The sequence below is a fragment of the Phalacrocorax aristotelis genome, chromosome 2 (assembly GCF_949628215.1).
Source record: "Phalacrocorax aristotelis chromosome 2, bGulAri2.1, whole genome shotgun sequence".
Taxonomy (NCBI): Eukaryota; Metazoa; Chordata; class Aves; order Suliformes; family Phalacrocoracidae; genus Phalacrocorax; species Phalacrocorax aristotelis.
The window spans coordinates 16,295,451-16,319,181 of NC_134277.1; the positions used below are offsets into that span (position 1 = coordinate 16,295,451).

The 23,731-nt window shown below is 40.4% G+C and overlaps 1 protein-coding gene across 2 annotated transcripts in view; it reads left to right on the forward strand.

Annotated features, from left to right (window-relative positions):
- NRP1 (neuropilin 1) overlaps nucleotides 1-23,731 on the forward strand; it is a 115,935-nt gene that overhangs the window by 86,114 nt on the left and 6,090 nt on the right. The window contains exons 10-16 of one of the 2 annotated variants that reach the window (XM_075082490.1): nucleotides 492-823; nucleotides 5,410-5,554; nucleotides 8,501-8,605; nucleotides 11,614-11,673; nucleotides 18,798-18,935; nucleotides 22,399-22,670; nucleotides 23,173-23,266. In XM_075082490.1, the coding sequence (XP_074938591.1) occupies nucleotides 492-823; nucleotides 5,410-5,554; nucleotides 8,501-8,605; nucleotides 11,614-11,673; nucleotides 18,798-18,935; nucleotides 22,399-22,670; nucleotides 23,173-23,266 (1,146 nt within the window). The remainder of the gene's footprint in view (nucleotides 1-491; nucleotides 824-5,409; nucleotides 5,555-8,500; nucleotides 8,606-11,613; nucleotides 11,674-18,797; nucleotides 18,936-22,398; nucleotides 22,671-23,172; nucleotides 23,267-23,731) is intronic. The other variant, XM_075082491.1, reaches the window with a different exon arrangement.

Consider the following 23,731-nt stretch of genomic DNA (forward strand, 5'->3'; position numbering starts at 1 on the left):
ATTTAGCTTCTGTGTCATTGGAAAAAGGCTGAGAGACCAAAGAAATACAATAGGAAAATCTCAAGTACAGCAATAAATTATATTTTACAGAATGTATAAAAGACTTCCATTTCCAGTGTTACCAAAATTAAGTAATCTGGAACCAGGTTTTTGCTGATTTTGGAAGTTTTCTCTAGAGAAATATTCACAAATTCAGATGTGACCCTGCACTCTTTGCCTTAGCAAGAAGAATAGAAAACAAGAATAGAATAGCGTTTTCTGATCCTTTTGGTTCCCATCAAGCCAGAAATACTTGTGGTATTTTGGTACTTCCTGCCAAAACTAGGATGTGCAAGTTTGAACAAATGAAAATTATATACCAATCCAAAAAGATTATTTTGGATATAAGAAAGAAATAAGTAATTGCTTATGATAGTTGAACCAACTGATATGTCCTGTTTCTGTTTTGGTGCTTGTTCAGATTAACTATTTATTTGGTTTTTTCTCTGTAGATTATCCTTGCTCTGGGATGCTGGGGATGGTCTCTGGACTCATTCCTGACTCTCAGATTACTGCATCTACTCAAGTCGATCGAAACTGGATCCCAGAAAATGCTCGCCTTATAACAAGCCGTTCAGGTTGGGCGCTGCCACCAACTACTCATCCATATACAAATGAATGGCTTCAAATTGATCTTGGTGAAGAAAAAAAAGTGAGGGGCATAATTGTCCAAGGAGGCAAGCACCGAGAAAACAAAGTGTTCATGAAAAAATTCAAAATTGGCTACAGCAACAATGGATCAGATTGGAAAATGATCATGGATTCCAGCAAGAAAAAGACAAAGGTAAGGAGGAAAAAGCTGACTAAAAAGAGAAAAAGTTGCACTAGGAAAAAGTTCTGTGTTAATTTTTTATGCATCTATCTCCGACCTTAGAAAAGGCACACAGCTGGGATCAAGCTAAGCAGGAGGACTCCTAGGGCAGCAACCCTGAAGAGATGCTGTGGGAACGGCACCATGCCTGAGGGCAGGAGCTGGCCTTAGGATATTCCCCTCTGTGGCAAAGGTTTTGTTTATTCAACAGCTAGTTCAGACTTGATTTCTGACAAGGGCGGTGTGCCCCTGTGGCCCCTAGGTTACTGCAAAATCCCATGCAGTGGTAATATGCAACACTGCCATAAAAGTAGATGTCCCTCTGCAGTTTTTTCACTGACATTGAATGAACTTCTTTGAGACACTGAATTACTTTTCCTTTCCTTCTTTTTTGTCTGAGCTGTAGAATGGAATGGTGTTATTTAACTCAATGGGTACCTGTTGGATTTCTGAACTGCTTGTAGACTGCTTTGAGAGCTCCACAGGCTCACTGTAATGGCCTGATCCAAGCTGCTCTGAAAGAAAGTGATGGAGTTTTTGACATGTTATCCCTTCCCAAGTGAAAAGTACTATCATACTGTCACAAGTGAAGCATCTTGGAGGTTGCTTGGGAAAAAAGGGCAGCTGGTTCACAGGTTCAAGCAGAACCTGGAAGACATTTCTAGAGGAGGACCAAATGAATTGCTGGGTTAGATGCCAAGGAAAAGAAAAATAGTGTGGCCTAGAAAAGTTTCTGGGAATGTACCTATTTTGGTTTGTCTGTGAATGTATGCTTTTCAGGACATAACGTCTGCTTTTCAGGACACTGAGTATTTAGCTTATTTACCCCAAATCCCATTAATTAAGACTTCCATCCCATTTTGCTAGTGTTGCTCACAAAGTGCATTTTTACCTTAAAAGGCACAACTGTTTTTTAGTCCTCCTACCTTGTTCCATCAGGAAACCAGTGGGCATGCAGTCCTATTCACAAAGTGGTGCTGCAGTACTGCGATGATCGGGGGATCGTATACCAAAATATGCCCTCAAAAGGCAAATTGGTGTGGTGCTTGGCAGATGGGAATCCTGAGAGTTACTCTGTATCTCATCTGCGTTAGTCTGAAAATTAGATGTAAAAGCTGTTTTGCTATATAGACTCATCCATTGGACAAACCTGTGTTTCGTTAAGGAAAAGCTGAGTGGGCCCAAGGATGTAGCTTTTCCAAGCACATTTAGTAAATATTGGACTTCATTCTCTCCTGTTTTAATCTCACTGAATATGTCTGCATTTTCTCACTTCTCATCACTTTTCATCATTTGTTTTGGGGATTAAAACTAAATTAATTCAGCCTTTGCAGTCAGCTCCTTTCTCTTGTTACCATGAGTTTTGACTTCATCATAAAGTGTGAAGAGAGTGTAAATCAACAATGGGATCTAACCATTTTCTTTCTAAAATAGATGTTGTTTTGACATGTACTTCTACACTGTGGCTCAACGAGGGAAAAAAATAATGCCATATGCTTTCAAAGCAGTGCGCCGTCTGCTGCATGGCTTTCTGTTTTCTAATACAAGCACTTGCCATCATTGTCAGAAGTTAGCAGTTTGACAAGAAAACTAGTGCGCTAACACACTGAGCCCATCCTTAGCTTTCATCGCTACCAGAAATTAACTTTCAAGTTTAATGGAATGGGGAGGGCTGGAATTCAAATCTCTTGTGGCATAATTATAATCCTTCTCAAAAATCCAAGACATTTAATAAACTTTCTTCTGAAGCACAACTTTTCTTTAAAGAAAATCAGATAAATCCTATGATTTGGGAGTCTGAGAGATTTCAAATGTTAATACTGGAATGTAGGATTTCTAAATGTAAGTGGAGCTGGATGGGACAGAATGCTGTAATGAGTCACAGCAGGAATGTGGATTAGAAACAGCCCTGTTATGTGAAATGAAACACATCGTTTCACTTGGTTAAAGTCTTGACTTTCAATAAACAAACAACACATTTTAGGAAAAGAAAGAGCAATGATAAGCTAAATGTAACAACAGAATATGTATAAAGGATGAAACATCACCTTGTTTCTCAACATGATCTTTTCATCCATGCCTGCAGCTCCTTTCACTAAGACTACCGTAACACTTTCCTCTGTGGTTGACCCAATTTCTGCTATTTTTGAATGTGCAGAAAGTTTCCCCCTTTAGCCTAGCTCAAGCACTTGAAGAAGTGAACATCACTCAAATCCTTAAACAATCATGCAGAACCCCATTTTCATTTCAAGATACAATTTCTATTTCTTCTCCATAGTCTTACTCAAGCTTACTCCATAATGTCATCTTTCTCTTTCATACTCCTTTCCAACTTCCACTTACCTACTGATGGTTTTTTGGGGTTTTTTTACACCACCTCTCATCATTTCTGGTACAAGAAACTTCTGGCTATCCTCCCATTTGGAACAAGCTTTTTAAATTTTTCTGCCATGTTTCTTTTTTTTAAAGACATCAGGAAGAATTTTTTTCCTCTCGCCCATTTAGCTTCTGTTTTGTTTAGCTATTATTTTTTATAACTTATCTTTGTAATGAAGTAAAGCAATTTGTGACATAGCCCGTATAAAAGACACTCACAAAGTAAAGTTTTACTGTATACTCTCTCCTCTCCTCCCCCACAAAGAATATCAGTACGTGTTTTAAATGAACAGTCAAAATTGAATCACAGGCAGCTCTGCACTACAAAGGACAATGATTCAATATAATTATGATTCAATATAATTCTAGATGCCTATTGAATTCTAATGTCTATGTGTCAGTACTCTAGGGCTGATGTCTTTTATAAAACAGTTTTCATTATTACGTGTTGCTATTAAGACTACTATTAAAAAGGAAGCAAGGATTCCTCAGATACATGTCTGTCTACTTTTTACACATAAAATGGCATTCATTCTTTCTTATATGGTAGGTAGCTTTTCTGATCATTTGCACTGTATTGCTATTCAAATATAATAATATGTAATTGCATGTTAATTAGATCTGACAGGCTATCTGCATGTGAATTCTTGACAACAATCTTCCAAGCACTGGCAGAACACCAGGTCAACCAGTGCCCCTTGAAGCCACCTTGGAGGTACAATCTCCCCTAGGAAATAGGAGCAGAAGCATTAATGTTGAAATTATTTTTTAAATCTAGTCAGTCATAGTCTCCCGTCATTATTGGCTTTTGTGACTGGCGCTCTAACCAATGTCCAGAAGGGGTTGTGGACCATTGATTCATAATACAGAGGTGTACAGTAAAAACAAGAAAGGCTTTTACAACTGCACTGAAAATACAAGCAACAATCAGTTTTACCTACCCTGGTTTTGTGCTTTGGGAAATACAGCCAGCTTTTCCCATGGCCTCTGTTTTGTCTGCCCGCAGATCAATTGGAGGAGTTCATTGTAGGCTGGGTTTTGTTCTCATCCAAAATGAAGGACATCTGGTAGTTTCTTCCTGAAGAAGGCTTCAGGCTTTGCAGCTATGAGTTGGAAGTATCTTATAAATAGCACTTCTAATCCCAAATTTGAAGTCCGGTTCAAAGAAGATTATTTTAATGTTTTGTCATTTAACTAATTCATAGAAAATTTGAAAATACTTTACTTTTACTTCATTGTTATATACGTTTTCACGTTTTGTACATTAGAGTATTTTCTACATGATATTCCGAAGTAATTTTTTCCATAAAATAAGGTAAAAAGAACTCCTTTTGCCTATCTTGGTTATACACTCTTCATGGCAAGGACTGCTTCTTTGTACAGTTACTTCATTCTAAGGACAAATCATCTCCATGGAGGCACCCAAGGTGCTGCTATAAGTACAAATTATAACTTGTTCTATATGCAAAAGATCACTGACAAGAGAAGTTAAAGGCATCAAACAAATGTCATTGAGAGCTGCTGAAGAACCCTGAGTGCAACTCAGAGAAGACATTTTTGTCTGAAATGTACATTTGCTGACCTGCCTTGCCCGTTATTGCCCGTATTGCAGTTTTGTCAGGAAGCAGCTTTCTTCTTCTTTTCTTTCTTTCTTTTTATTCTTATTCAATAACAGGCTCACTGGAAGAACTCTTGCAGCTACTGCTCCTGGAGTTTAATTTATGCCTTTTGAAATAACTACAATTTGTGAAACTCTGTCACTGGGGGAAATCAGATTGAAATTTTCTCTTGAATAGTTGGATTATTATTGTAACCACTTAAAAGGTGACAGGATCTTCACCTCAGCCATTTTTTCCCTGAGAAGTGTTGAAAATGTCACCCAGTTAAACCCCAGATCAGAGCGTCATTTAAAAACATGTCTCATTAAACACTCAGCTCTTGTTATGACCCTGATGGATTGGTTGCTACTGAGTTTATGAAAAATGTAATGCATTACTTTTCCAAGAAGCTTTAGCTATGTATTTTCCGTTCTCATTTAGGACAGGAATGCCTGACACTTATTAAGCAGTTAGAATCTGGCCTACTGCTCACCTAATTCAAAGACTAGAGAATGAAGGGGAAAAGATGAGTGTTGAAAATAGCTTCTTTTTTTTTCAACAAGTAGCATTTGTCATGCTTTGCAGACTTTTGAAGGCAACACCAACTATGACACGCCTGAACTGCGGACTTTTGAACCTGTATCAACGAGATTCATCCGTGTCTACCCTGAGAGAGCCACACACGGAGGACTGGGGCTGCGAATGGAGCTGCTGGGCTGTGAACTTGAAGGTAATTGCTCTGCCAGAGATGAATGCACTTTATTATTTTCATAAATACATTCCCCACTTGGAATACTGCTGAACACTGCTGTGTCTGTACAGGCAGCACGTCGGACTCTCGCTTCTGTGACTGCCATGAGTGCTGTTTCTTGGCCTAATCAGTTCCTTCTCTGCAGACATTTGAATATGCCCAAGGCACAAATATTATTCTTTCTCCCATTCCTTTGCTGAATCACAGTGATATTCCTCACATGGTTTCCTGTTCTCGTAAGCAGCCTTATGATTATACTTTTGAGAAGCACAGAGCTATTAGGAGAGAATAAAGACAGCAACTTATATTTTTATGTTACCATGATACAACCCTGGAAGAGCTGTTTTTCTGAGAATGCAGAGGAACTTTGCACTAAATATAGCAATTATGTCCCTTGCTCCTTCAAAGGATGTGAAAGTCACACCAGACAGTATGGTGGGCAATGACTGCTTGGCTGGACAGCCTCTGTGCTGTTCCTTTTGGGAGCCAGAGGGGGCCTCTTTGTTCCTTACCAAGCTTTAATTTTGCAAGAGTACATAGGAGATGAAAGACCAGGAAAAGCAAAGTTTAGACATTTATTCTTGGACTGTGACATGAAGTCAAGCTTTGATTCTGGTTATATAAACAATAATTATTTATCTTCATAGATAAGTACAGATAACACTATGTGAATTTCACAATTTTATCTGATGGATGATGGTATAGTAGCATGGCTTATAAACCCCACAGCTTAACAACACACAGAATAACAAACCATGTTATTCAGGGTTTCATATGATACCTCATACAGAAGTAGCTGAACAGGCTCCCAAGATGAATGGAACTGACTGCTCTGCCTCCATTTCTTTCTCACCATTTCTCCCTCAAGGCGGAAGAGTGGGAGGCATTTGCTGTGAGAACTGATGAGTTCTATGTTGTTTTTTAGAGAAGGCCAGATTGAATAAGTGTGCTTTTTACTTGGCCCGGAAAGTGGGGAGGTTGGAAATACTTCTTAGTTCCTGCAGGAAGTCCTCATTTCCTGTGGGAATACTTAGTTCCTGCAGACTATTGTGCTACTTGCTCAGAAAAAAGAAAACCCAGCACCTGCCTCATGTAAACTCACAACCTGTGGGCAAAGTCCTTCAGCCACAGGGCTCCTGTAGTGGCCTAGACATCAGGAAGTGAGGCTGTGGACCACCTTACAAGAACACATTGCTCAGTGAGATGGAGGAGCCAAAGAGCAGACTGACCAGGCAAAATGCCCTTGCTTTTAGGCAAACTGCAGCAGCAAGTACAATTTTTCCCTGGGACTCATCCACTTGTATTTGTCTTTCTGCTATGGTGTACTTTTGAAGGGTGCTCACCCATAGGTCACCCATGGACAGGTAAGGTCAATTCCCATTTACCTGAGGGAGAAGCACTATAAAAAAACTTTGTTGTATAACTGTATCTTAAGGAGGGAGTTGAATGAAGAGAAGTCATCTGAGATTTACTGAGAAGGAAAGGAGCTGAAACAAGAAAAGAGGCATGGAGGTTGAAACAGGCAGGAGTAGAAATCAGCTCTCCAGCAGTAATGAGCATGGGGAATCTTCGTGTGCTCAGAGCATCCCAGTGGGGCTTCATATGAAATGACAGCAGAGATGTAGGCAAGCTTGAGGCTATACAGGGTCATGAAGATCAAGATAAGAAACCTAACTTGATGTAGAAAGCTAGAGGGAGCTCCCAGAGGGGTTTTTAAAGAGATATGGGGAACACATGCTCTCCATAATTCATAATAGGTACAGAACTGTTTCTTTAACTAGGGCTAGATTTTAGCTGTAAGGCATAGGTCAGGGTCCTAAAGAGCCATGTTTCATCCCATAATATAGCTACTTCAGAAACTACCATCCCTCCTGACATTTTCAGGCCAAGAAGTCAGTGCATAAGATCTTATGTGGCCAGCAGGCTCTGGAGGCAGTAGAAGGGCAAAGAAGAATCCGAGAAAGGGATGCATTATTGCATAGCTTATGATGACAGTGAAACATCGTTAATGAAAATAACAGTAGGTGAGAACAGACAAAAGCCTGGATCACATTCCCAGTCTGGTTATCTTAAGCCAGGGAACTATACCTGCAGCATAAAACATAAACCTAAACAAAACACCAAGTATCTGAATTCTGATTTTCCAGATGTGGTATGTTTTGCAGATACTGAGGTATAGATATGTCTTCTGGCACCATGCACAAATCTCAAGATTTTAACTGTAGTAACAAAGGTCAGACTTTTACTGGTTATGCAGCAGCTACCGGAAGGTCATCACCAATGAGAAGCAAGCAGGTGGCCAGAAGGGGTGACTGACATCACTGATGTCTTATTTATAACTTTAACAAAAAGAACCTCCTTCCAGATCTCCTCACTGAGCACAAAGTGATTCTCCAGCACACTGCCTTCCTGCCACAGTTACCAGGACTCTGCTCAGACATTTCCTTTCTTACATGTGCTCTGCAGAGAGGTTTCTTCAACAATGTGGTGAGTGCTGGAGAATTACTGCCTTGAGCATGCACCCTTCCTGCTTGTCTGTAGAGGCCCACTCACAGGCACTTCAGCCTGCAATAAAATGATGGGTTTTCTACCCCTCTCCAAGCCTCCTGTTCTGCCCTGCCAGGCTTTCACTCTTTGTTGGTAGGAACAGCAAACACTCATCAGCCAGTAAATAGACAGTCCGGGGCTTTGCTGCCCAACAACACTCAGCCCTTGAGCTCAGATACAGCAGAGTGCTTTGGTGCAAGGAGGCAGAACAGATACATCCCACTGCAAAGAAGCACCAACTAACCTGCAAAGTAGAGTTGCTCCTTTCCTCTGATATAACACATGAAGACAGCATATGGTGCTCATCAAAATGTTACTGCCAACTGCATGCTGATTCTCCGCCACACGTTTTAACTGAATGACTGGATTTTGTTTCAGCTCCTACGGCTGTCCCTACCGTTTCCGAAGGCAAACCCGTGGATGAGTGTGATGATGACCAGGCAAACTGTCACAGTGGCACAGGTGATGACTACCAACTGACAGGTGCAGAAACCATCCTCATTCCATTGCAGCTTCATTGTAGCTCATATCCATCACCAGTTACCAGCTAAACGTTTGCACTGATTTAATCACTCAACATAAATGGACATTGGTATGCAGTTCATATTGTCAGTGCTGTCAAAACATAGGCATCTGCCTTTTACATATGACAATACTTTTGATTGTTTTCTCAGCTATGTAATTTTTGAAGCAAATAACAGTGACTAGCTGGAAAGGAGGGCAATTTTTCTGAGTAGGAATTGTGTCTAATCAAATGTCCTAATCAAACTTTCTCTTATTAAGAAAAGAGCTGGACAAACCTTTTGAGGTTTATTGTCTGAGATTGAAGATCTCAAAATGAAATATTGTTTAGGTTCAAGATATGTATACACTCCATACCTAAAAATTAGTATAGGACTCAGATTTCATCTCCAAACCTTCCCCAGACAGAAACAAAGCAGATTTGTTTCATCAAAGTGTACTCACACACATACCACCAAAAATATTTCCATGAGCTTCCCCACCAACACAACATTACAGCCGCAGAGGGGCTGATGTTTTCCAAGCTGCCATCACTAGCAGAAAAATAGGAGGGAGAAACATAACAAAGTCTGCATCTGGAACAGAGGAAGCTTGCTAGTTTTCTTATTCTCCCACTTTTGCAGAGAACCACTGTCCTTCTGAGAAAGCTGATGCTGCACCACTACATTTTTTATGTCTTCTTGGAGGTCACTTGCTCCACAAAGTTCTGGGCCTGTTTGATGAGATCTTCCTGTAGCAGATCTATACATCTACAGTAACTGAGCTTATTTTTGGACACAGTGACACAAGTTATTTCATCACTGCTCCCTGGTGTGCTTATCTAATAAATGTTTATTGCTTCTTATATCCATGATATAAAATAGCATTAAAATCTGGCAATAGCTGTCCAAGAGGACACTGGGAAACCTTAGGTAAGAGATTGGCTTTTTGGAAGCAACCAAGTAGAACATCCGACAGCAGATACAAATTAAAGTGCAGTTTCAGCATCAAAGACTTTCTGAGCTTTGCCAATGTCTCCTGTAAATGCATGTTGCAAATCATAAAGTGAAAAACAATTCTTGAGTGGAAAAGACACTGCATGGTCACTCTCACTGCTGTTCAAATCAGTGTCCCAGATGAATCTTATTCTTTTTGAAAACAGCCATGCAAGGAGTTTGATAAAATAGTCTGTATTGTGTTAAGGTAGCTCAGAAAGCTTTCAATGTTACTAAACATTGTAATTTATGTATTTTTTCTGAAAGGGAAAAGCCAGGCCAGGAAACTCTGGGGCTTCCTGCAAAGCCCTACCCTGAGGGCTGGCTTGCACAGCCCAATAGGTAGAGATGTATTTCACATAGACAGAGGCTGTGTGAGGGGAAGGACACAGATCTATGCAAGCACCTTCCCTGTTCACTCAGTCTCTGCACTTCAGGGAGCTCAGGACTGCATCCCCACATGTCCCTTAGGAAAAGCTTATTGAGTAGAAGAAACTCCCTCTGGCAATTTTTGCAGGTTGTGCTTAGGGAGCACTTCATAATCTCTAAGACAAGGGAACAGCCACCAGCCTTCCTGAGCACCAGCTCTTTTGGGGAACTGAACCTATTTCAGCACTAAAATTGAAAATTACTACATTGCCCTTCTACAAAAGTGCAGACACTTTAGTATAATTTGTTACTATATCACCTAGAAACCCTCAGCAGTGCATCCCAAGTTGTTCTTGACACTAGAAACACTGCATTGTATGTGTGATGTTACATATAATACTAAAATCCACAGAAGTGATATTACCAATAATTTCATTGTAAACATTATTTTCTTCCTCCAAATGCATAGAAGGAAAGTATGTAAATCTCGTGGCCCATTAAGGATAGCAGGCCAGTGCAAAGGGGATGTCATCAGTGTCTTACCCTATTTTATCTACTCCCAGTGTGAGTGTGGCACCCACATTGTCATGGGTACAACAGTTACAGTCACTTCCCTGATAGCACTTGCACATATGTGAGTATCACAGTGAAGCCTCCCATGCAATTAACTGTAATTGTGCTGTAGGCCAGATTCCTTCCTGCTCTATTTGGACCCCATACAGAGCTACTCTATTTGTGTGGCTTATAGCATTTCCCATCAGATCATTCTCACAAACATAAAGCTGATAGAGCTTGGGCATTCATTCTCATTGGCAGCCATTGCAGACATCCTTTCTATAATGCTTTAAGCACTTGCTTGCTGGAGAAAAGAAAAGCCATTGACTGGTAATCAGCACCCCACTGTGCATTTATAATTGTGCTAATTTACTTTTTGTTTCCTTTATCAATATGAGGCTTGCTTTAAAAAGTCAAGTATTTAAAAAATAACAGTTAGTGAGCTCACGAGAGGGCCATGACCCCACTCACCACTTGTTATCTGCTTGAAGAAGAGGACAAAGGGGAAGTCCTTAAGTCCTCCTGCACTTTGAGACAGAAGTGAAACCTGCCTTAGACTATAGCTTAAAGTCGGGCAATTCCCATGCACCTCTCTCGTGAGCTGATCTCACACCACAGCTATGAAACAATGCACGGGGAGGACCCAGCATGGCAGGGTCCGGAGGACCCCACATCCCTGATATGAGAAACAACATGCCATGGGTGAGTGCACAAACTGGTAACTGTTAGGAAATGGTACAGAGATCAGTCGCTGACTTCCCATGTGATTTGGAGAAAATCACTGTCTATAAAATGAGGATGGCCACAGGGACATGGTGAGGAATGATTAGCTGGTGTTTGCAAGGACTCCAAAGATATACAGCTTTACTTAATGATGAGTTCTTGTTTTCTTTTTTGATAAAGGAAACCAGATCTTTAATGTCATATTTTCATGCTTAAGCTCACATACTCAGTTACCTACATGTCTAATAAAGATGGTAATGCTTCAGATTTATATATAGGATACTCCTAATGACTGCTGTGTCCTTTGTTGTGTCCCATGTATCATGATATGCATAATTTCTTTTCCAGGTGGTACTACAGTGCTGAATACAGAAAAGCCAACAGTAATAGACAATACATTACAACCAGGTAAAAAAAAAAATTTCTTATTGAAAACATAATAAATTCCATACCCAAATTTCATGCCAGAGACAAAATAATGAATTGCAGTACTTCCTGACTTCCAATTCCCTAAAAGTCTCTGAAGTAAAGAAGCATCTGGTCTCCCAGCTCTGTACAGTAAATATTTCATTCCTTTCATCCACATGTAGACACAGCAGAGAACAAGATTTCCTTCTGCATCAGCAAATGCCAAATGCTGACAAAATTAAACTAACTTAATCACACAGTGCACTCTGTTATAATGTGGCATGTCAGTGACATAAAGTGTGTTTGCAAACTCCGGAAAAACAAAAGCAGAGCCACACAGGCCCACTCACTATTTATATCCCTGGTTTTACAAAACTAAGACAAGTAAAGTTTGCCAGTTTTCTCCACCAGAGAGCTGGCCGTTTTACAATATTGTTTTCTAGCAAGTTTTCTCAAAATGGGGTTACATAAACTGCTACCATGAACTTGAAAAGGGAAAAACAAGTTGTCACTGGCAGCAGGTCCTTTTTACTTAATCAATACAATAACTAGCAGCTTTTAAAATCCCTAGTTTGCTGCTTCAACAGCTTTCATACCATTTTTTAATATCCTGTACAATTTACTAGGAGTGGGGGAGAGGATAGATATAGGCAGAAAACCCAACTCCAAAAACTACGAGCACCAGTTTAAAATGCTTTGCTTTAATAATTGTGGAGCAGTAAAGAGGTCAGTTTTCAGTTACTCCCATTTCCTCCATTAAAGTACAGTCAGGCACAGTCTTGCAATTGATTTATTAACAGGGTGGGTAAGTGTTTGTCATTGTTTCCTCAACCATGTGACACAATCGGCTTTTGCTTCAAGTAAAAAAAAGGAACTAATGATGCAAAAGTTTCCTAAAGGACACTGATGGTGTCGACCTGATTAAGAGATAGAGCCGACTTATCTCAGACGTTGTTCCCTCTCTCGGCCTCTGCGTTCTGATATTGCAGGGGCAAATGCTTTTACTCCTTTCAAAATTTGTCTCCAGGGTCATCCAGTTGGCTTAGTCAGCATACACTATTTCTATCTCTGCCCTGCTTTATGAGCAGAGGGAGATTGTGGAGTACTGGTGCAATGAGAAACACAGCGGCAGGCTGGCCCACCTTCGCAGGACACCTCACCACACTGCTCTCCCGCAGCCAGCATTGCTGAAGGGCTGGAGGGCTGCTGTTGATCCCACAGTTCAGAAAGCGGTGGGGGATGCAGAGGAAGAAAGGCTGCTGTGCAGTAGTTTTAGAGTAAAACATTTTAATTTTTATGTCTGAAATAATCTTTTAGCTTTCTGTTTTGCTAAAATGAAGGACTTTTTAAGGTTTTTTAAGTATCTTCTTGCATTTAAACAAATTGCAAATTCATAAAGTGCCTCTGTGCAATGCAGTTTTCCTCCCTCCTCCCCAGTACCAGTTGCATTTGCAGGTTGTGTTTAATCCCTTTGGCTTGGGTGGGACTCTCCAGTAATAGATTGACTCTTTCTGCCAGAGATTAAGATATCCTCATTTTCTCTCCTTACTTCCCTCCTGCACCACCTTCACTTACTCTGTGACAAGCCAAGATTTTTCTCTAGTAAAGAAGTTTCTGAGGTTCCCTTCAGAGCATGCCAATATTACTTCCATGCATTGTGCTGGTAGGAACTGTTTCCTTCCGGGGAAAAAGGGACGAGTTCACATCCCAAAATCCAGGCTTCCACATGGCAGCACATTACAAAGACCATAGAAGAGATCAGTCCGATGCTAATAAATAAGAATACAGTTTCCAGAATCTCCAGTTTAAGACACAAAGGTTTCCAGCTGCTTCATAATTCTTCACTGAAAACCAGCCAGAAAACTCCTAAAAAGGGCAGACAGAAACTCCCCTCAACTTGGGGAAACCTCTCCTGGCATAAAGGTGGTGCAAGCATTTCCTTCTCCTGAAGGGGCACAGGTGGACCTAGCTGGCATGATGAAGTACATCATAGCAAAAGGCCATGCAGCCATGAACAACATAGTTTAAACTGGCCTTGAAGTTACAGAGCTGCTCAGGCCCCCCAGAGCCCTCAGCTGGCTGAGGATCAGTACACTCCAGATCTTTCAGCTATTCTCAAGCTGAACAAGGTATGAATTTAACATGCCAAGGACTGAGCCTTCAGCTTCAGCCTTAATTCCCTCTAAGGGCTGGATTACCTTAAGATGCTAATACACCTTGAGGCAAATGGCGAACTCCAAGCCTAAGAGCTATTCCAGATCAGTTGCAGGATGCAGGCCACCGCGGGTAACCCTGCACAAGCTACACTGTGCCAGTGCTGGCCGCAGCAGCTTGTGCCACAGTGATTCAGGACAGATTTACCAGCCCTCTTAGTAGCAGCACCTGCTGTGGCACAGGTACTTCTGCAATAGGTGCTAACGCCATGTATCGCTGTCCTCCTGCCTGCATTCAAGCCTGCAAACACCCCTAATCTTGTTATCCCAGACTAACGTGCTTGTATGTCAAAGCCTGAGATTATCCTATTCCAACAAGCTTTCATACACTATTGAAACAGTTAAGAGCGAATGGCTGGAAAGCCTCCATGTATAAACAAGCTTTCCATCAAGGAGACTTTAACAGTTCATTTCAGGGGGACTGAATTGTAAGAAAATAAAAAAGAATTATGATTTCAAAGTGCTAAAAATGTTTAAAGGTTTGAATATTTTTTTAAGAGAGGATCTACTTTCCTCCTCAAACTTGAAAAGACATCTGTCTGTCAAGGTAAATACCTTTCAGGCCACAGTCCTAAGACTCACCAACATCTAGTCTTTTTGAACACATCTTTTTCAGTTCCAAAGGACTATTTGAAATGCTTGACTCTTAGCTATTTACATACAGAGCAAGCTGTTCATTTACATTATGTGCTTTCAGAATGTAAGCTCAGTCCTTTGTAAAGCGGACTGTTCAAGAAGTAAAATACCTCATTTTTCACACATGTAATAGCTATTTCAGAAAAATATAACTAAGAAATCCTGAGGTTAAAATCTATGCTAAGAAATAGTTTAAAGGTAGAATAGGTCTGATTCTCATTTACGGTGGGACAACTTTGCATCAACAAAGGGATGTTAAAGCAGTTAAATTATCATTTACTATCATTTAAGGTAATTCTGTGCTGCCAGCATAAGTGGTATAAAAAGGTGAAATGCAAATACAAATCAGACCTAATATACTACTTGAAGTGGTCCAAATTATGTTTGTAATTTCCCAGTTTAATGTTGATTTACCCTTTGGCAAGAGCATCCTATAGAGAATTTTTAAAGCCATCATGCTCCTTCTTGCTTGTTGTTGGGGGAGTTATAAAAATATGTCAAAGTCTGTGGGCCACGAAAGATTAATGGACTTGCAAGAAACTCACTCAGCTAGATTTTCAAATTACTTTCTTGTTCATGTGCAGTAATGGTTCCAGCTGTGAGCAAGATGTGGTCAAGAAGTACAGCTGTTGGTTATTCTTTGAGAGGATAAATCTGTTTTAATTCAGTATCACATACCCTACATTTTGAAAAAGGCATATGGGATTTTGTCACACCTCCCTCTCAGATTCTCATCTGAACTGCTGCTATTTGGTTACATAATAGCTGGTTTTCTTCCTCCTCTCAATACACACAAACCCAGAGATCAATCACCTATTGGCAGGAGAATTGTCCTAGCAGGGGAATGGGCCAGTGGTACAGAGGGAGCCCACTAAATGCTACCTGTCCCTACTTTCCTTCCTTCCACCAGAGCTGCCAAGCTATAGTTCAAGGACAAAGAAGAGGACAGATTGCTTGTAGCTCACTGTGAGCTACTGTATCAGCCCCCTGGGACCTTTAATAGAAGTGCTGAACTGTTCTGTCTTTTGCTGGGGCAGATCCATTGTCCGTACAACTAATGAACCTATCCTCATGCTACAAGTGTCTAATATTAATTGGCTAACAGGTCTATTTTTTCCTTTTTATGGGTCTCTGGGAGAAGCATTGGAGGAGACGTAAGAATAGACAATGAGAGATGGCATGCTTAAAAGGTCCATAAAATAAGAGCACTCTGAAATGCCTTGCCTTTGACCTTCAATCCCGTTGCTGTGATTGTCTAAGGAATATATTAACACAATCACTTTTAAGAAAACAATAGGAGTCTAGCAAGATATAGCTAACTGAGAGCAGGTTACTGGTCAAATCCTGCTCAATTTCAGGGGATTCTCATTAACTTCTGCATGGAAGAGAAGTTCATTTTTATGCTACACCACGCTGTCTGTTAGACCAAAGCCAAGAACACAGGCATGGCCAAAGCATATCAGGCTTAGGTTCTTTGCCAATTTCCTGGACTATATATTTCAAATGAAAGTGTAAGAAATTCTTTATTAGATGGTGCTGTGAAATTTAGTTCTGCTTTGAAACTCTCCTTCTAATCCCAGTGTTCAGAGCTGGCTTCAGACCATGAAGCAAAAGGCTTTTGTCACTCCCTTTGCTTTAGAATTAACAATCAAATTCTGGATATTTTCCTTATCCATTTCAGTGTCCAGTTCTCTTTGAATTGTGTTCAGCCTTAGCAGCATTCGAGGGAAGCAAGTATCGCTCACATCATATGAGAAATTTTTTCCTTTGATCTGCATTGAACTTCACTGAGTATCTCACAGTTTTCGGGCTATGAAATGGAGAAAACAGAATACTGTAATATTCCTTCTCTGGATTCTTCACCCATTTACATACTTCTCCTGTGTCTTCTGCTATTTATTTTTATTCAGAGTTGAACAAAACCAGTCCTTTCAATCTCTTTGTGCTACGTGCTCATTTGTGCTGTGTGATATCTTCAGATTGATGTGATCTATCTACCACTGTTCTCCTTTCTTGTGGTTTGAATACCACACAGACTATCACTAGCTTTGCATGATATAATCCTTCAGGATTAATAAGATTAATTTTGTTTTACGTTTTCTAAGACCTTTTCTAAAGTTCTCTTTCGTGGCTCTCATGTCAAAGCCATGCAATATAGCTCTCCCTAGGCCTCCTTGACAATGAAAGGCTATTTTTCACAAACTTAAAACCCTTTAATTCATTTCAATGTCATTCTGCTTCTTTAAAAATTGCCCTTGATTTTCAGATGTCCCCTTTTAGGCAAGATGTCTTTGATCATGGCCCCATTGTCTAGCAAAAAAAAACATATACTGAAGAAAGAAACATAATGGATTGCCTTTCTGTATTCTTGTGCGCAAAGGCTGAGTTCTGCTTCTTCAACGTTTTGAGCCCAAAGAGAGATAATTCACCACTCTCTGCCCCTTTCCTAGAAAGGGCTAGGGTCCTCCAGGAAACATGTTTTCTCCACATTGAATTCCTGTACCAGACATTATCTGTTTAATTCATTTGTTCCCAGCTAGGATGCCGTATTTGTGACAATGTGGAGTAGACCCCCCTGGAAGCCAGCAGGAGGGAGGTGGGGAGGCGGGCAGAATGGGGCAGATGAAAGGAAGGAGCAAAGAATGAGGGCTCAGAGCGGAGAGATGCCGAAGCACTGCCGAGGTACTGACAGGCAGAGAGGGGCAAGAGCTGCCATATGCTCAGGCCTATCTGCTGACAGAAAGACATTTTCTAGGGGCCAGAGGGGAGAGGGCACAGTGGCTGCAATGCAGGAATCCAGTGAGTTGAGTTAAAACTGTGTCTGGGAGCAAGGACCAACCAAACAAGGACATAGCAAGCAAGGAGAGGATGATAGATGAGCACTTCTTATATCCATTCTGTCTCAACCTACTCACCTGAGGCTTTCTCTGTGTCAATAAAATGATTATTACAGTTTACTTTCCATTAAAATCTGGGTTGTGAGTTCAAAAGCCTTTCCAGACTTCCCCAGGCAGCTCACTACATGGAGGAGGTCGTTGCCTCTTCAGACTGGAAGAGCTTCACCTCAAAGGTCTGGCCAGCCACAGGTCCCAACACACTTCCCATATTTCTCCGTATTTTCCCACAGTAAACAAAACACATTCTAGGGGTTGCATTATCTTTCCTGGCTTTTTTTTTTATATATATAATGGGCAAGAAAGCAAAAGAACACAATTCTTCCCCCAGAATCGATATTGATGGGAGCACAGAGTCCTTTGTTCTTAGTTCATGCACAAAGCATCTCATTAAAATAAACCTAAGTTATTCCTTTAATAAGGCCTGAGTCATGCCTAAGAAAAGACTCCAGGATTTGATCACATCGCTATGGGAAGGTTATTGCTTTAGTGGGGGTTGTCATTGCTCAAGGTGAGGTCAAGTTTCATACCAATGGGGTAAGAACCAAAAGCCCAAAAGATTTCAAACTGCTTCTGAAAATAAGAAATGCAGAGGATTTATATGCTATCTTTGTATAATCTTTCCATTCAAATTCCAAGTTCTATTGAAGAAAATAAGCTACTATGTATTAAACCTTTGGGCAGAATTGAAGAGAAGCTGAAAATAAGATATGATCTCATCCTGACCATAATACCAGACTTCCCTTGTTTTACGTGAAGCTTGTTTTGAAGCTTATTTTGAGTTCATTTGGCCATCAGCCACATTTGTCCCTTTTCAATCTCAATTTGTCCATTTCAATGCTGCCATCTTGTGGGCCCACTAAACTGTCTGGAAGAGGATGAAATAAGTTCCTTATTGAGGCCACATACTATACATTTCACCAGAAGTTCTTTCCTTCCAAGGACATTCCTTTAGTGATTCTGCCCTTTCTCATTTTTGTCCAAACCTTATTATGAGTTGTTGCAAAACTTTGTACCGTTACGGTACAAATAGATATTATCAACCAGCAAATATATCTGATAGTTAAGCCAGAGCTTTCTTTTTGAGTCATATGTTACAGTACAATTACCCGCTAATGTGGGCAAATCAGAAGAATTAATCTAACCACAAAAAATCCCAAAATATAGGTCATAAAGAGACAAGAAACAACCACATCATTTACTAGAAATAGTCATTCTTTATCTGCTTCCCAGCAGGGCTGCTTTTGCTATAGCTTCTCAGAGTTTCAGGCAGGAACAGCTCTCTTAACAGTCAAGTGTATGCATTTGGTTTTGAAGTACAATATCGGAATTATGCAATTGATAATCAAATTTTGTCCCTTCTTTCCCTATTTCCCTGCAGAGCTGCCACTGTACAACTTCAACTGTGCCTTTGGCTGGGGATCCCAAAAGACTTTGTGCCACTGGGAGCACGACAACCAGGTGGATTTAAAGTGGGCAATCCTGACCAGCAAAACTGGGCCAATTCAAGACCACACAGGTAATCATGAGTTCATGATTTAACCATTTTACATGGGAAGAGGTTGTTCTGTTTAATACCAACATGCCTTCCAAAACCAGAGGACAATTAATTATATATAAAATATGTAGTCTCAAAGACAATCCTTTAGGAAAGCTAACCCATCGTATGTAGTCAGAACTGACCATAATTGTCCTTTATGTTGGGGAATAAAAAGAATTGAAGATATTCCCTTCTCCTGACTTGCTTTTGGATAACCACCATCTACGGTAGAAAAAAACCTGAATGACCAAATATTCTGCAAATACCACTTACCAAGTGATACAGTCATAAACAAACCTCACATTGTTCCTGTTTGTAGGTACAGGGGCTGCCCACCACAGAAATGTGTTTTAAGTGAAACTTCCCAGATGGATGTATTTCCATGCCCTCCTCCTCTCCAGCAGGAGTTGGAGATTATAGCCATCCCTTCACTCACACACAGTTTTCCCAGAAATATCACCCTGGGAAATTGATTGGTAGGTTTTGTAGTATCTAGTTCATGGCTCTGCATAATTAGGCAATAAATATGCTGCTGGCTAGTGCGAAGGGAGGGCACTGCGTGACCTGCACAGCCTCTCGCTTTAGTGTTCTCTCTTGCATACATGCAGATTAATCAAATGTGTTGAGACGAATCCCACTTCTCACTTCTGCAACCCCTTTGCCTAATGAGAATGACAAGGAAATTAGACAAAATTGGACTTTTTACATTCTGAGACACTTTCAATTGAATCTTAAGACAAGTACAGTAGTTTCAGGGAAAAAAACTTATAATACTTTGACTATAAATGGCATTGTACAAATAAATGGCATCAAATTAACTAAATGCAGTTAGCTGAAGTGAAGGCTGTAATGGTGGAAAAATTGATGTAAAGTGAAATGGCTCAGTAGGATCTGACATTGAAAGGAGGTTAAAAGCTATGTTAGCCAGAGACTGACAAAATCTAAAAGGCATGCATAAGTAAAGCTCTAATTAAGACAATGAAGACGGAGTTCCTGACCCAGCACTGCAATAATATTCTGGAAATGAGAGCTATCTGCACTTTGCCACCAAGGATTACAGAGAGACTGAACCTGTCTTCAATCAAAAGATGTAGAAATTATATACTTCAAATGAGATTTTGTTGTTTTCACTGGGCCCTGCTAGTGCAGTAGACTTATTTGTTCCATTAGCTGTAGTTTGAGTAAGTCTTACAGGCAGCCCCTCTTGCTCCTTACTGTACTAACCCTCAGCATTTTCCAAAATTTTCCATCAATGCTAAGGGCACCTTCACCTGCCAGGTTTGCCATTCACCCGCCAGCAGGTATGCAATGAGTGGGGTGGGTGTGAATGCAGACCACTAGCAGCCTGAATGGCACTGCCATCCCAAGCAAGCCCCTCAGGGTCACCACTACGCAGCAAGGCCACCCTATATATTGGGAGAACCGCAATGAGCAATTCCCAGGCATATCTTGCTCTCAGCTGCACTTTTATAAAGCTGAAGAAACTCCACAGAAGTGATCTTCAACAGCAATTGCTTTAAGACAGCAGGGTATGCTCTATGTCACTTCAAATTATACATGTTATGATTAAATCTGGCCAGAGTTAGGTCTTCCAACTGAGACAGCCATCGTAATGCTGTGATTATTTTTCTTTTTTCCTCCCTTTGGATTTCCCTATCACCATTCTTTGATGAGATTTGCACATGTTGTGCTGCCCTCTGCACAGACGCGGCACAGTGTGTTGGAAAAAACATATAGGCAAAAGCACTGCTGCTGAAGAAGCTGGACAAGATGTTACTGCAGTAAGATAGAAAAAAGGAAAAAAAAAAAAGCCTAAAATTTTTTTTTTCAATTTAATATCATCTTCCAAATTCTTTCAAGGACCAGATACTTCTACATGCATATTGGCCAGGATACCTCTGACTACTTACAGAAAAATCCAAATAAAAGAAAGCATCCTTGTCTCCTCTTGGAAGAAATATTTCCCTTTCTCATTTATTAGACCCACGCCTTCCAACCACCGCGTTTAACCCACTCCTTTTTGTTCCTGGTTGACCTTTTACTACCCTGTGCTTTTTATACTTCCCAGAGTGGCAATGCTCACATTCCCTTCTTCATTGGTGCAGAACTATACCGTTACAATCCAGCAAGTCTCAGTTATACATTATTTCAAACAAAATTCAATAATATCATGTATAAGCAAAGATCAATGCTGATAAAACACCACCCTTCCAAAACATCTTATTTCACCTCTTTTTACTTTTCTTGTATTTAAGCATTGGTACAATGCTTATATACTTTTTATATATATATATATATACTTATATATATATATAAGTGTATATATATATACTTATATATATGCTTATATATATAGCTGTATATACTTATTTCAGCATTTGAAAAATAGTCTTTCTTGTTATTACTTTTCTCCTTCCTACTTTCAAAATAACTTTATTCCAGTGCCAGTAAATGACTGCTACATCTTTTTGTGTGAGTGCATTACACATGCAATCTCTTCTTAAACACACCAGGATGAACTTTGTATTTTTCCACCATAATTCTCTGCAAAGGAGTTGTTCAAAAGCTGACTGGAATGGATGCCTGGCTGGTGTAAATCACAAGCACTTCTCTGTAGTCAGTATCTTCCTTAGCAATTATATGTCACCAAACTTATCACACTCCCACATGTTTCTCTCCCAGTGTGATTAAGCAAGTAATTTTCCAGGTTAAGGGTATTAGGTATCCAGATTTCAACATGTATAAATCCATTATGCTCTTCAGAAAATACCATCCATAATCTTACTCTTTCAGGAAGCTCACAAATATACAGAGCCCAATATATTATTGCCAAAATCAAGGGGATAACTGGCACCATTTGTGACAATGCTCAGACTCTATTTAGGAGTACTGTTGAGATCTCAGTTCCTGATCTCTGACCATGGCTGTTCATAGCTAGTTTATCCTCCACTGTTCTTCCCATTCGAATCTTGCCTTCTCAAGCACAGATTACTTTAAACAGAGATCAAAAATAGCTCTTTGCGCAATAAGTGTAGAGCAGGCCCTGAGGGGTTTCTGTCTAGCCTGCTGAACTAGGGCTGGCTCTCTTCAGGAGGTGCACACTGACTAATAGAACATACACTGTCACACCAAACATGCTTTTGCCTCCTTCCCTGAGCAAAAGAAAATGCCTTGTGTGTGCCATATAGTGAACATCTTGTTACAGTTCACTCTCAGCGCAAAGCATCCCAATGAACAGCAAAGGAGGCTGCCAGAAGAAATAAACTCTCTTTAGAGCTCATCAGCTTTCCTAGAGCTCCCAAATCAATGCCCTCTGACTCTCTTGGATTGACCTGTCACCATGGAAAGAAGGCAAAATGATTGGGGTGGTTGGGGCTTCTTAGGTGAACAAAGAATACAAAAGCTTGGGGCTATTCCTAACGCAGTCCTTCTGTCACAGTAGGAGATGGCAACTTCATTTACTCACAAGCTGACGAAAGCCAAAAAGGGAAAGTCGCCCGACTGCTGAGCCCCATGATTTACTCGCAGAACTCTGCTCACTGCATGACTTTCTGGTACCACATGTCCGGCGCACATGTTGGCACCCTGAAGATCAAATTGCGGTACCAAAAGCCAGATGAATACGATCAGGTGCTGTGGACCCTGAGCGGGCACCAGGCAAACTGCTGGAAGGAAGGACGTGTTCTTCTTCACAAGTCTGTGAAACACTATCAGGTGAGCTTGGCTGCTCCTCACTGAATTAACAAGGCCGAGACCAATAACACCTTGCCAGTCATGTTTTATACACCATAGCAGAAAATGTCTCTGAAGGATTTATGTAGACAGTATTATACCTACAGATGAGGTGTCATTGCTCTGCCAGTAATAACAGTGGCATATTTCATGGTATCTCGGATGACAGTGATACAAGCAATTTTTTATCAAAGGCCAAATAAATAGTTCAGAAATCATTTCTCATGTCACAAAGCTACATCCTTGCCACAGTTTTGCTGGTGACATAAAAGTATTTAATGAAGTTATGACATTCTATATATTCACATTTGAATACATAAGTTCATAAAGGTATGCGGTGCAGATTGGCAGGCCACAATCAAAGTACATGCAGGTGTGGCATCACAGCAAGTAAAGATGTGTGTTAACAACTAATTAAGGTATCCTGAATGACGGAATTGTGTGTAAACAGGAAAATAATGTGAACATTATCTTATTTTGCCAGGTCGTTATAGAGGGAGAAATTGGAAAAGGAACTGGGGGAATTGCTGTGGATGATATTAAGATTGACAATCATGTAGCACAAGAGGATTGCCGAAGTAAGTATGAAAAGCATGAAGAACATATGGAAATCTCATCCCAAACATTTTTTATTTTACTTTGATAGCTGTTTTTTCCTGTGAGAAAGGGATAGATAATTATTGACTCTATAGGAAGTTTTGCACTGAAAAGATCCTGATCTGGCCTATAGCTTTATGCATAGTAAGTGCCACTTTTGTCACCTCAGTACCTCAGCAACTGCAGCCTTTTGGATCAGAATTGGGATCCTACTGACATGGGCCACAGCATGTTCACATCCTCACATCTCTCCCTGTATTTCACATTGCTGTCCTCGTTAAATTTCTCTGCTTTTCCTAATGTTTTTCCCTGTTTTAACTAATGCTTAAAACTCAGCTTTATTTATTCACCCTTACTACCAAGCCTACTTTAATTCTACCACAAGTTTTTTAAAGGACCGTATCAAATCCTTACAGGGTACACAGATAGGTTGAAATGGCCTCTGC